At 46.2% G+C, this 14,656-nt stretch overlaps 1 protein-coding gene across 1 annotated transcript in view; it reads right to left on the bottom strand.

The window, feature by feature from the left end:
- Positions 1-14,317, bottom strand: part of ADAMTS9 (ADAM metallopeptidase with thrombospondin type 1 motif 9) — a gene marked incomplete at its 5' end in the record, with an annotated part of 82,152 nt that extends 67,835 nt beyond the window's left edge. The window contains 3 exons of the mRNA XM_082004577.1: positions 524-810; positions 13,402-13,564; positions 14,312-14,317. Coding sequence (XP_081860703.1) covers positions 524-810; positions 13,402-13,564; positions 14,312-14,317 — 456 coding nt within the window. The remainder of the gene's footprint in view (positions 1-523; positions 811-13,401; positions 13,565-14,311) is intronic.
- Positions 14,318-14,656: the final 339 nt, after the last annotated feature.

Here is a 14,656-nt window from a genome sequence, read left to right as displayed (position 1 = left end):
GACTGCACTACTGCATCCTAGTGCCAGCAGCTACGAAAATGTTTGTCCTCAAGCTGGAAAGCCAACCTTAGCACTATGCTAAGGGGCAAGGTGACGACAGGCTCCTTCTCCTTGCAACAGCAAGAGAAGTCAGGCAACTGCATAATCTACTAGCATCAGTCCCTTGGAAGGCACAATCCCTGAAGCACCTTTTTAATTCAGCTGCTATTTCACATGGGCCTAAATACAGAGTAGAGCGTGTGGACTGAAGGGGCAGCGACACTTCTTGTGCTGACTGGGGTTCAGAAAGCTGGATGGGAGAGGTGTGGGAAGGGTTAGGAAACATTATGGGTCTGGGAATGAAGAAGACTCCAACCAGTGTTCCCCAACCAAGTTTTACTAAACTTTACTCTAATCCCTGCATTATCTCCATGCCTGGCTGAGGCAAACTGATGGTATTGCATAAGAACGCAGCAGAAAGGGTGCTCTGTGACCACGAGAAAATGATCGTGGGTAAATCTACTCCCCCTAGTTGAATACTCACTATTGACATTAACGTTAAGACATAGTGCTGTAGATTAGCTCCATGGTAGGCAACCATCCTGCTGTCAGCCACCACCATCACTTCCACAAACCGAGGGTAGGAGAGAAACCGCTTTGTTCGTCTGTGGCCCTTCTTTTCACCGATGTTCCCAGTCTTGTTGCTGTCCGCAGAAAATGAATTCACTTCCAGGCTGTGTTTTAACAACTCCATGTCAGATAATATGCTGCTTTCTGCCCACTGTCTTCTCCAGTGTTTCCGCTTGTTCTTTTTGTGACTGTGTTCGTGATCTATGATTAAAAAGCAGACAAAAATATAAAGTACATTCTGGATTGAATGGAGTTAACACACGTTATGTCATACACACACACATTATGTCAAAATACCTATTTACTTCAGCCAGGAGTTAGCAGGCTTGTTCCAAACAGCTAACCAAAACACAAGGACTATGTGGAAGACCACCATGCAACGGTGGTCTAAGCCTTTTCTTAATTTTTCAAGTAACCTTACTGAAGCCAACGGCACCGCAAGGCAGACGTTCACGTAAAGGCTTTCCTGCAGCAGAGCCGTCTCCTCGCCCGCGCAGGAGGGAGGAAGCCTGGGCTGCAGTTCAGTTTAACGCGGCGTGAGCCCGGTGATGGTAATTAGCCACCGCAGCGGCAGCGGGAGGATTCTGGGCACGTCCAAGGTGGCCAGGAAACCACAGGAAACAAAGGTCCAAATCCTGTATTTCTAACTCAGGCATGAAGGACGGCAGGATTTGGCCTTCATAGCGAAGCAATTATATATGATTTATTTCTGTCTCTAACAATAACATGGCTGGGCTTCAACTCCCCCCCTCCCTTTATTATTCTGTGCTACGGGAATGGTAAAGGTCATCTAATAGCACAGCTGCCACTGGCTAAAGAATAGAATTCAGGAAGTTTCACATATACTGCTTTTGATATTCAATTAGGCCAAACATAAAAGCAGCCTGAAAATATACTCCATGCTGATACAAGACGACAAAGTAAAGAGGGAGAACAGGCAAATAAAACATATGGAACGTGTACAATTAAGATTTACCATCTGATTAGTATGTAATTATAGCATTATTTAAATTTAAGAGCAAAATCAGTCTTATTTGATGCCACTTAATTTTTAATCAGTTCATCATAGGAAGTAGCTAATTGAATGTGATTTATCCATGAGAGACTGTTCGCTTCTGCATTTAATATAAAGCCAGATCTGAACGACTCATCTAAGACTTCAGGCTACAACCCTCACGCTCTTTGTAGCTTTAGTATAATTTCGTCATGGTGGTGAAAAATATCACGTTTCCTTATCTGACCCACTGAGTAAGTCAGAGGAAGCATAATATTAGGGAACAAAGGAATATTCAATGCTCAAACAAGATCGAAATGATAGGAAACTTCTCAGCTATTTTTCCTGTGTAGTTTCCTTCTAGGATATTTTGTAATAATATAAAAAAAAAAAAAAAAAAAAAAAAATTTCTTTAATATCAAGGCCGGCAAAGAGGGTGAGCCAGCTTCTACCTATCTGAAAAATACTATCCTTTTGCCCTACGTGTAAATAGGCAAGAGAGTATTTAAGAATTAAATCCTGTTTACTCTGCAATACCCAAGTCCTACAAATTCCCCTTTCTTGATATAGTCCAGACCACCTTAATACAGCAGAGAGTCTGCAGTTATTTGAGTAAGAATTCAAGAAAGCCAATGGCATTTGTGGTTATAATTGGATTGCCCTAGTTCCTCTGCACTAATCAATGCCCTTATGTTGGCAAGGTTGTGCTCTCATGCTGGCACGGTTTTGTGGGCAACCGTGACATTATCCCGACTCGTTCAGTGCCAATCATCACAGGAAGCCAACTATGCATGTAAATAACTAAAAGGTGAGAAGAAGACTGGACTAAGGAGAAAGTGCTGACCTCAGCCCTTCACCCAGTTCCCCTCCTCTTTGCACCCTCAGCGAGTTACTTAGATTTCCCTTTTAAATAACTAACTACCAAAAGAAGCAGGCGCTCAAGGAAAAATGCATTAAGGATGGGGAGGTGCTCAACAGGGCTGGAGCGAGGCTGAAGGCAAGGCCGCGGTGCGAAGGCAGAGCTCTACACCATTTGCCGCGGCGGCTCTGCAGAGCCCCAGGTGGGACCATGGGGCATCTTCTCCAGCCTCACAGAGGGAGGTTAAATAGCAAAAGAAGAGGGAAATGCAACGGATTCTTTGAAGAGACACCTGTTATACAGGAGGTGTTTAAAGACATTAACTGGCATTCACCAGGCTTGCACTGATATCCTTCAGCTAGTGCTGCCACTCACTCAAAAAAAAAAAAAAAAAAACCCTACCCAAAAACCAGAGAGATTTATAGAACCAGTGGTGGTTCTGAGAGCCCCCATCTGACCCACCACACCAGAGAACCAGAACCCAACACAGCCAGGTACACCCAGCACAGAGGAAAAACTACCTTTCCTTCTGTTGCAGAGACCTGGCACAGTGTCATAGAACCATCGGTACAATTAGGTTGGAAAAGGCCCTTAAGATCATTAAGTCCAATCATTAACCTAAGACTGCCAACTGTCAATACAGTATCAACGTACTTCCCCCATCCAGCACACAAACCAAGTCATCCACAACATCCCTTCAAAAACCAACATATTTTTTTCCAGGTATGAAGTCGCTCCAACACTTACAGCACGCTATTTGGACAAGTCAAGTCATGTATAGCATGTTTGCCAGCCTAGGTACTGTAAAACCAAGCACAAGCGAGTGGGGATGCATTGGATGTAAAGCCACTCCTAGACTTTGACAGTAGCAAACTGTTATCTTCACCCATCTTTCTTGCATATAACTGCACTCAGAGATGGCGCACATTCACCTGTAAAAAATTAAACACTAATGGCAGCGCACTGCGCTCAACCCATCCATAAACCCCCTGACACTAATGGGAGCTGCATACAGGCACTGCCAGTACTCCATGTGTCTGATGCTGTTGATATCTTGCTCGCTCCATTACGACAGCCACAACAGAAACGCCCTTAAGTGGTGCAGCCTACTGCCATTTACTCGAGCAGAAGTGAATCTCTCTCATATCATACAAGAAAATTGCAATTTTACAATGATATCTTCCTACTGCAACACACAACACCAAAAAAGGGTGTGATATTTTTTCACCTGGTTTTGCTTTTTTTTCTCCTATTGTGTTAATATATTAACAGAAATCAGGAAGGAAAATGGTTTGCTTGGCAAGGTCCCAATCTTTGCAAATGACCTGAAAAACATCTACCTACACATGGCAGTAATTGGATGAGTTTAAGTAACAAAACATTTTCTTTAATTTGCAGAAAAAACAAAACTCCAATGAGTAGACAAACACTTTAAAACCATGAAAGCTACAGATCAATAAGTCAAGTTCTAGGTGAGCCTATGCACTGATTCAACAGTTAATATTCATTTAAGAGGTAGCTAAATGGTTGTTGGAATAATGTCCATTTTACTCTTTGCTTTACTAAGACAGTCTATGGTGTTTGCACTGTCTTTAGACAGACCTAGAGGTGTACGTTCATTTTCTTCCACATGGTTTCTTCTTTGTTATGTGGGACTCAAAAAGGAGACCCAACCCTGGGACAGGAATATTCCTTCCTGATGGCATCTTCCCACCCGTGCCATTTACTTTTGCTTGCGCAAGAAACCGCAGCCCAGAGCCCATTGAGCTGATTTATGGATGATTCTTGATGATTAATGGACTTTGGATCTAGCCCAAGAGAGAGAGCAGGGGAGACTCGGGCCCTATGCGAGTACTTTGCCTGCATGAAAGGGTGACGGGGCAGAGCCAGGGACTGCTTTGGAAATAGTAGCTATTGTTATGCTAAAAGCAAAAATTAAAAGAAAGAGCGATCGCTTATCCCAAGAGTTCTAATCCTTTCCACTTCTATATTAACTTGTCCTTGGAATAGAAAGCAATTTGCACAATTAAATAAGACATGTGACAATGCAGGCAATTCCAATTCAGCTCCAAGTTCACGAGAGCTGCACATAGCAGGTGGAGGGGGAAAAAAAAAAAAGAAAAAAGAAGAGAGAGAGCAAAAGAGAGGAAAAAATAATCCGTTTCTCGCGCTAATAACATTAACAGCCTCTCCCTGCTAGAAAAGGAGCACAATCCTTTCAAACCAACTTACTATCATACGTTTTCTGGATGTGTGACCTACTACTTTTAACACAAAGTTTGCTCCTCAGCAGTTGGCCCATAAACACTCCTAGACCCGCTCTGATCTAGCTGCACAGATGATAAAGCTATTGTATGGAAGTTAATTAGTTATTGCACACCTCCGTAAAGCAGGTCCAAATTCAGCTGAGCTCCCCCCAGGCAGTCAGTCGGCGTGTGACCTGCATCCCTCAACTCGAGCAGGAGTGACAGCAGCAAACCCTGCCCAAATAGTTCGGTACAAGCTCCGGCTATGGTTGGCTAGCCCAAATTTTCTGCTTGTGGCTGGTACAACAGCAGCCACTGAAGTGACTGCCATCACTTGGAAAAGAGAGGCAAGAGGCAAAATGGATTTTCTTCATGCAGAGGTCAAACTGGCTGAAATCAAACCACATTTTTAGGCTTTTCTTGCCAGGAAACGGGATGGAATCTGGCTCCTCTTTAGGACCAAAACAGGTCCAAAGCTGGACCAAAGGATTTTTCTAGCCCTGGGTCTGTTTTAGTTCTATATTGATATGTTTTTATCTGTTTTATATGTTTTTGTTATGTCTTTATTGATAGAGGTGAGATCAACGACATACATCAGAAAGGAAATAAAGGAGCCAGGCCAGTCAGGATCCAAAGAGAAAGGCGTTCTGCACTAACGGTGAAAATGAAGTTTGCTTGATTTTTCTAATCTTCAAACCAGAAAGTGTTCAAATGCAAATTAATCTGAACCCACTTAACTGACAGAGATCAACCGGAGTTTCAACTTTCATCGGCAAGAGCTGGACAAAACTGCATAGATCAAACTTTCATGGTTGGAACTGTTGAAGATGCAGTAAGATATCAGACCTTTCACAGGTGCCACTATTAGAGCAATATGAAGGAGGGAAACTTTAATTTCCCCCATGTTGTTCATACTTCCCTTTGAATTAGGACACAATCTGGGCTCAGAAGTGTTCCCTCCCAAACTGTTCCAGAGCCATGAGCAGCTTAGACCAGCATGAAGCATCACTGATACCAAAATCTGCAGTCCCACCTCCATTCACCCACTGCGACCTGCACACCAGAGCAAGCAGGGTGGTGGCTTTTGGCTATGGAGACTCCATCCTTGGAGGTGCCAAAGCTCAAGGTGATGCTGAACCCACCTACGTCTTTTGGGGTGATTCTGCCTTTCTTCCTGCTGCTTGAGAACCACAGACTTGCAGTTAGCACCAATCAGCCTCCCTTAGGAAGAAAATATTCCCTGGTTTTATACCATGCAAACACCAAAGACCGTACATACTCTAGATGTTTCCTTTCCCGATGATGTATGTGAGATTGCATTCCAGTTTTAAAGAATTTTTTTCTGCCTAAGGTAAAAGGTTGTATGTGAAAGCTATCAATTTTGCACAGTAGACAGAAACCAGATTAATGAACAAAAGAATAAACTGCCTCTTTAAGAAAGCATACAGAACATGCGAGCTGAGCATGTGTCGGGAAATGATTCGAGATCACCTTACAGACAAAATAACTAAATAACTGCATCTCACAAACACAAGGCACAAAAACCACCACTGAATCAATTGAAAATTGGTTTAACTTACAGCTGACAGAAAGTTACAGTGCTGAAAAATCACCAGTACCAGTTCCATAATCCACTGGTTCAGGAAGAAAAATAAACCAGGCTTGTGGAATGACGAAAAAAAAATTGAAAAATACCCTTGAAAACCATTCTGACACTGCAAAGGGCCAGGCAGTTTGCTGACGTACATCCCAGTGTTTCACCTATGAGTAGAAATGCACCGGAGCCAGGTTGTGGGTCAAACCAGTATGAATCCACCACAGGCACACTGACATACACTGGTGGCATTCCAGCACGTCGGGAAAACAGCCAGGGCTGCTGCCTTCTACGCTGCCCTGGCTAATTGAACCTATTTGCCTGCAGAGCTCTAGAGGCTGCGCTTGCTGAATCTGACTTCTGCCTTGCAAAGCCACCTGAGCACCCAAACTCCTGCCCTTCTTTGCTTGCTCTTAATGCGATTTTCAATGCATAACAGTGGCGAGTACACCAACACATTATCCGCACTCATACCTAGTCATACCTGCGAGGTACCACGCAACAAGAACAACACTGAGATCACCACATCTTTGCACTGACACTCAGCAAAAGATGAGAAATAAATATCCCGTTAGAAAGAAAGAAACTTTGCCTAGCAATTGGCCACAGGGATGCTGGTAACAACAATACAGGCGCGTGGGAGGAGAGGTCACAGAATAGTCAGCTTGTTTCTTTTCATTAGTATATGCCATGGGGTAGAGATAGAAAGTACCTAAGTGATACCTCTCTGCTTCTCCCACCAGCCCTTCTTCCGTGTATGTCCACACAGATGATGTAAAAGTAGATGCAAAATTGCAAGTACATCCATTTTGATTCCAGCAGAATAATTTAACTCTGTTCACTTACCATGTCTAAGTTGCAAAACAAAAACCAATGAATAATAACTTGTTTAGTCACAGTCTTGGTCTTCCACTGTGAGGGAATTGAGCTTTCTTGCTAGACAGTGTTAAAAATGTATCAAGCATCTAACAACAACAAAATGCACGCACCTTGCTTATAACCATTATCGAGAACTTTTCTCACAAAACCGCAATTATGGGATCTGTATGATTGGCTGCCATCAATGTTTTTTTAACTGAAGACAGTCTAAGACCTTATTTCACTTGCCAATACCACAAACATTACAGCCTGATCCCTTTCCCAATTCAGTATGGGAAAAGCTTGTGTTTGACATCCCAGGCCCATTTGATCAAGTACTAGTTGGCTGTTACTGTGCTATTACCTCAATAGGAAGCCAGAAATAGAATTAATTACATTAGCATATGGGACTTGTGACGTAACTCTCTCGTTTGCTGCTTTTGGGAGGGAAGGAAACTTGAAATAATTATGATCTGACTATAAATTATAATTCACTTCCTTAAGATGAGAAACTTTTCTGAGAGAAAGAATGAAGATGATGTTTTACCCTGAGGCCAAAAGCAAATCTGACAGCTTAAACAGACTTTTGAAAAGGCTCAAGGATTGCTCAACCTGGAAGCAAAGGCTTAGGAAAACCTCCCTGCAGATCTTGCAACCCCACAGTTACGTGAGACCCAGCAGTACAGAATTTGCCTGAAGACCTGCCTGGAAACCAGACACCTAGAATGTGAAATATTGCTGGATGAAGGACTTAAAAACCAAAATAAGGTCACAGTTGGAAGCAAGACAAACAGTCCAAAAGAAATAGCAAATATATAAAAGAGCTCTAGACCAACAGCTTGACTGCAAAGAATCTGGGATTTCACCATGGACCACTCAAGGGTACAAACATCGAGTTCTGCCTCAAAACTGCTATAAAATAAAAATGTAACACACACAACTGGTCTGTAGAATGAGTACGAAACTTTCCACCTCTGGTCTGTTTGGCCCCATTACCATGTCTAACACCAGATACACACCTCAAACCACAGCTCAGGCAGGAGCAAGAGATCATCACCCACCTGCGCCAACAAGAGGCCATGTTACGTGGAAAGGGACAAAGTCAGGCTTTAGCCATGGTGCCAGACCCTCAATGCATCCACCCCCAGGTCACCTCTCTGGCCATGATACTGATGGCAGAAAAACAAACTCACACCCTGACAACCTCAACTTGGCCACCTCTTCCCAAGCATGTGGGAACACAGTGGCAGGACCATCTCCTGCTTATGCCATGGGTTCACCAATGACCTCCCATGCAGCTGGGTGGCACTGGGAGAGAGATGACAACCATCTGTAAGGGCTGAACGGGCTGGTGCTAATTATCGCACAGGAGTAGGATTGCAATCATCAAGCTGGCAGCACCAGGCATTTGCTTGCTCAAGACATAGGGCAGCACTCCTCTGCTCTGGTGGCTCCTCAGTGTCACGTTCAGTGGGAAGGGTTGTTAAAGTTACTATGAAAGGCTAATCTATTACAAATTACTCATTAATGCAACTGAAAAAAAAATCAGTGACATATTACTGATTATGCCTATGTCACGCTAGCTCGTTGGCAAGACTTGGTTCACGCTGCCAGTTTGTCTACTGCTTATTGCAGCCACTTTCTCAACACAACTTACAGACACACACTTCTCCACCTCGCCTAGATGAGTACATGGGCCTTGCCGCACATGTGCTGCCTCCCAAGCAGTCAAGCTGCTTTAACAACTTGCAACTAAATACCCAGGTGCAAATTTGAGACCCTTTTGCATCCATTTCTGGCAGGTACTGGGACACGCTAAACCTCTAGGCTGCGCTCAGTGGCCATCTGTGCTGGTAACATGTGGTGGTTTTTGGAAAGCAACCTCGGCAGCCGAGTCATCGGGCTTTCCCACCTCCGCCGGCAGCGGGTGGGGGCACAGCCAGCTCTGCGCAGGTAAGATCTGCTCTGTCCTGCACTCATCTGAGCCCGCTTCCAAAATCTCACCACCTTAGCGCGAATTGCTGGAAGGCCTCTTCGCTGGCTACAGCCCCTTGGCTCTCCTCCAGAAATAGAAAAAGCTCTAATCATCTTCCTACTAGTTTGGCACCATTACAGTGTTATTGCTGCTTCTGCATGAGGAGCTTTGCCCGTGGTAGATATTCCCACTTTAAGCACTCTCATTAAGCGGCCAAGACGCTGTGCAGGACCATCACACACAGGCCCAGAGCCCGTGTCTCACACGAGCCTCCGGACGGGCACGGCTGACCAGCACCAAGTCGTGGGAACAGCTAGCGCTCACTATATATTCAGTCTTTGATTTATTCATCTCAGCCACAGACGGGTCTTGAATATAAAAGAATTATGAAAAATGAGGCAAGAACAGGGAGGTATTTAATGAACCAAAGCTGGGAAGGAAACGGAAAGCACAGATCAGGAGAGCAGAAAAGTGAACGCAGTAGGAACAAAGAAGGAGCTGCCCAAAAGAGTTCATTCGGGAGTCCTGCATCGGGGTCACAGTGAAAGCTGCAAGGAATTTGCAAAGTTTGGAGCAATAAATAGCTGAACACACAGCAGAAATGGAGTGATGAGAAAGCCCAACTCTTGCATTTATACTCACAGCCACAGGGCAATTGTGGCTTGGTGCCACCAGGCAGGTGGAAGCCACATCTGTCTCAGCACAAGGGGTGGCCAACAGGCAGAATGATTGGGTAAGATTCAGTAAAAGGCTAACGCTATCACAAAACCCCCAAAAACTGGAAGAGAAAAGCTCCAGAGAAGCCAACAACCAAAATAAACGTATAAACATATCAATGACAAAAAACAAGAGAAAGAAGAGGCAGCAGAAAGGGACACAAGATGAAGAGCAAGAGGTGGCCCGAAGTGGTTTACTTAGGTGACGACCAGAGGCAGTGTCCTGTTGGCATCTAGAGCTGGACATCTCTCTGCAAAACCAAACCTTTGGGGTTTCACACGTGGAAACCAGTGGGTAGGGCTCGCCGGCCTGCTCCTGGAGGGAGGTCAGACTGTGCGGGGGGTTGGAGAGCTGCTGCTGGCCTCCTGAAGCCGGCCGGCGCGGCGGACGCAGCTCCCCGTGGCACTGCAGGATGCAGCTACGCGCCTTTTATCATCGGATTCAGATTGTTCCTCCGTGGGATGCAGGAAAGCTCCGCTCTCCAGCTTTGCAATGAGCCACTTCCTTTTTTTCTTTTTTTAGGATCAGAATTTCTTTTCTCTTCCTCCTCCACCCCAAAAAAGCGGATATTTAATAATTCGGATCGGAAGAGCTTGCTATCGTGAAGCGATGGGTGGTAGCAGCGCTGCACCTAGTGACATCACGCCGTCAACCCAGCCAAGTCTTCATCCCATCAGGGCTATTCAGTGAAACACAACTAATTATTCTGCCAGATCCTCGACCAGATGACAAATTGATTCACGGCACTAACTAAAAGAAGGGAAGGAGGAGAAATTGCACCATTTCCTATGACTGAAACTACATTAACCCGTTACCCCAAGGAAAACTTTGTCAGAAGTTTTTATTGCGGCGGTTGAGCTATATGCCAGACGGCTGAAGTGCATTGCCAGGAGACCCCGGTGTTGTGCTATGAAAGTTCATATGCAGAGCACAGTTTGCATTCGATATCCATCAGCATTGAGAGGAGAAAAATCTTTTTTCAGAACATCTGCAGAGTATCTCGTATGTCAGAGGACCTAAAGCTATTATCAGAAACTGCTAATTGAGACTTAACAAAATCAAATACCTGTTTTTCTAAGCTGACCCGAGGACACTGAAAACTAAAAGTAACACTGGGGAGATCATTGGAAATGAAAGCTTTTACTCAATCTGTCAGTCAACTCACAAGGGAAACTTTTTCTGGATACTGCAAGAAGTCTATAATTACATCATCACGGCAAGGGCACACCAGTATGTTGCTTATTAATCATTTCCAGGAAGAATACTATCAGAAAGCCATTGTTAATAGCACCACTGCCCAGCAACGTGGACTCCCTTGCTCACTGCAGGGTAGGTACTTAAGAGTTCCCTCACATGAATTTCCACTTTGAGCAAATTTCAATCCCTGCCAGAAGCCTGCAATGCAAACGCACCTTTTCGCACGTTCTCACAAAAGGCTGGATCCACACAACACCCTACAGCTATAACAAACTTCCAAACTCTCACGAAACCATTCTTCTCTGGTAGGAGTGACAGATGCACCCCATCCAAAAGAGTGAGTACTGCTAGATTTTGCATTTTCCCCTCTGCTCCAAAGACATGTGAGATACCATCTCTCCACTGGACATAAGCCCAAGATGGAACACCAAAGTTCAGCGTTGCCCAAGCTCCCCTGCACTTGCTCTTTAAATGAAGTGACCAAGACTTGTTCACCAAATGCATATGACAAAAGCATCATCCCCTTTCAAAAACCTGGACAACGGTAAAAGGGAGAAGGAGAGATGGAGGGAAAATGGACAGGAGGACAAGTTAAGACTGCCACACCTATCTGGAACCCTTAAGCCTGTATTTGAGACGTGAGACCTCCTCCGTCCGTTACACGAAGCAACTGAGAAGAGCAAGGTAACAAAGAAAAGCAAGAGGCAAAGCACGTTGAAAAAGAGGAAAAAGAGATCTACACCACATAGGTAATATCACGGATGGGGTATTATTCTTGTGAATCATGATCCAGAGGAATAATACCCTAAGCGGAAGCTATGATACAGTGGGGTGAAATACAGCAGACTGTTATAACTGCACAAAGTCCACAAGTGAATGTCAGAGCCCTCCCAGCTACCTTTGATTCAATGAGTCCTGTGTTCTGCTGCTCCGTTCCTCCAAGGGCTACTGATGCAATGTGCCAGATTCCATGTTTCTTTCCAACTGTTCTGAGTCTCCTGCATCTGATCTCAAAGAAGGGAGCAGAAACAGCTGGAAGAGAGAAACCAGAATGGCATAGTCCAGCAGCAACCCTTGGAAGAACAAACAATGACAGCCTTGTGAGAGGTACCATTGTCCCCCAGCACGTATATTTGCATGTGGACACGTACCCACATGTCTTCTAGAAGAAGTACATGTTGCTAGTGCATCAGCTCTGGCTGGTCACAGAGCACCAGAGCATCTTCTGACTTAGCGTGATCAGTACAAGCTGAATAGACCGACAGCTCAACAGGACGGCCGCGATCCACAGTCACGGGTGCCAAACAAGTCACACGTGCTAAATGTAGTTTAAGTTTGGCACTACACTTCTCCTCCAGTGCTACCCTGAGCAACTCCACCTACTTTGCAGCACATGAGCCGCTTGCAGCCCACGCAAGGGAAGCCAGTCAAGGTCTACTCTGTTTAGGCTTTAAAGCTCCTGCAGATCTAGTTGCAGGCCAAAGGAGGAGGGCAAAACAGCAGGTGAAACAGGAGACCGAAGGAATAAGCTTCTTCAGAGAGAACTTAGGTATTTGCTGCCAAAGGAGAGGATTAGTTGTGAAAATCAGGAAGTCAACGAAGCAGAGAGCAGCAGGAGGCCACTGCAGATAATAGGGACAGTAGGAGCAAGGCTATTGCTCACCAAGGCACGTGAAGGGTAGATAAAAAGGCTTGTGCTCTTTCATATGTGCAAAGACTAGAAAGAGGGAGAGAGGAGGTCAGGGAGATGGTGCTGGTGGAAGAAGCGCCACAGGGAAAAAAAAACCTTTGAAAATGAACCATGGAAAAGTGATTAATAGGGTAAGAACTGTCAGGGTTGGTGTTAGGACCCTCTCATTTCCACTAGAAAGAAATTATTGCAACTCATAACCAGATTTGGAGGGGGAAGGCCAGGAGCACAGCAAGACCAAGATAGAAGGATGTCACTTAAAGGACAGAAACAGAACTCCAGACAGAGAGCAAGTCAGGTTAGGATGGTTAGGAATTACATGTAGGAGAAAGCAGAACGCAAGTTTAAAGGCTCATGGGACATTTAAGGCAAGACAGTTCAAAGGATCTCTTGTCAGCCTTACAGCAGGGATGAAATGGAAACCGTAACATTTTTCCTGACTGCAATTTCCTTATAACTGATTACTCGAAAGCACAGGCACACCACGTCTCTCCAGGACAGCAGTACCACCGCGAGCCCAGTCCTAGAGCACGCGGTACCATTTCTAGAGAGGTCCCTCAACTTCACATCCCTTCTGCCCCACACAAACCTACTGGCTTTTTATGCAAATTAGTTCCCTTTCAGAAGTGCCAAGCCATCAAGGGCAGTAACAAAATGAGTACCTGGAGTATCGCAAGTCTGCCTGTCCCCTGAAGAGTTGGTTGGAGGTGTCCGGTGTCGGTAGACTAGATGCGGTTTATTGTGCTCTTCTTCATACTCTTGTTCTTCGAGTGATAGCAGCGGCTCTACGAAATAGTCCCCATCATCAGACTTGAACGTGCCTAGCTGAGAGGGACCAGAGGGGAATAGGCGGTCAGCTTTGGGCGATGACAAACCACAGAGCAGGACTACCCAACAAGGTGAGTGGTGAAGGGGGGAGGTGCACGAGCACCCGTTCTGCAGCGATCCCTGCAAAGGCACAGGCTGGAGCTCCAGCCCGCACCGCACTGCTTGCGCCCATGCCAGGCTGCACTGCTGCCTGCAGTCATCCTGCTGGAATTTATGGAAAGCAAAATAGTCATCTGTAGGCAGGGGGGCATCTGCCAGAGCCCGTCCCTACGCCAGTGATGGCCACCAAGCCACCCCAGTCCAGGGAGAGACGGTGCTGCCGAGGCCTCGGCACAACCCCATCGCATTGTGCTGGTTTTCGTACAGCAGCTCTCCCCGAGACAAGCTTTAAATCCACAAGTAAGGGCCAGAGAGAGATTGCCCAGCCAGAGAAATTCCTGCCTATGAGAAGACACCAACACTCCTAGTTGCATGTGACTATGAACAGGGGATTTGGTGGCTAAATAAAAGACATCCAAGACAAAAACCATCCTGCAGCCATCCTAGACTGGGAAACACTACTAGTAACTGGGAAGAAGGCCTGCCCAGCCATACACATGAGCACTAGCCCAGGTGAACACGCTCAGCCAGGGGAGCTCCTGGACCAGGCGGAGGCCGGCGGAGACCTCCCAGGGCAGCCCCTAGGACAGGCACCCTGGGATGCAGGAAGGCACCTGGGCGGGGAGCTTCTGCTCATCCCTTTGCCGACATCCCCCGGCACAGAAGGGCACCGGATGGCAGGAAGGGCTGCCAGGAAGCCTGCCTGCCCCTCTCCTCGGGCCGTGCCCCCGCCCCAGGGTGCAGGACGGCTACAGGGTCAGCGCTGTGGGGAGCCCCGAGTCATCCCTTTGCAGCCCTCGCCGGCACCCCAGGGGCAGAAGGGTGTCCATGCCCGGCGCCTGCTGACCTCCCCCCCGGGGTGCCGCTGGGTGGCACTTTTCCCCCCAAAACCCGCGGAGCAGGAGGAGTTCGCTCCAGTGCCGAAGCCCGGTGGAAAAAATAAAAGCGGGGTGGGAGAAAGCCCCAACCGGGGCGACCCGGAGCCGCCGG

Source organism: Phaethon aethereus (assembly GCF_964289735.1).
Source record: "Phaethon aethereus genome assembly, chromosome: 11".
In the NCBI taxonomy this organism is placed as follows: domain Eukaryota; kingdom Metazoa; phylum Chordata; class Aves; order Phaethontiformes; family Phaethontidae; genus Phaethon; species Phaethon aethereus.
Note: the sequence above shows the minus strand (reverse complement) of the source record. Positions and strands in the feature narration are given on the sequence as shown.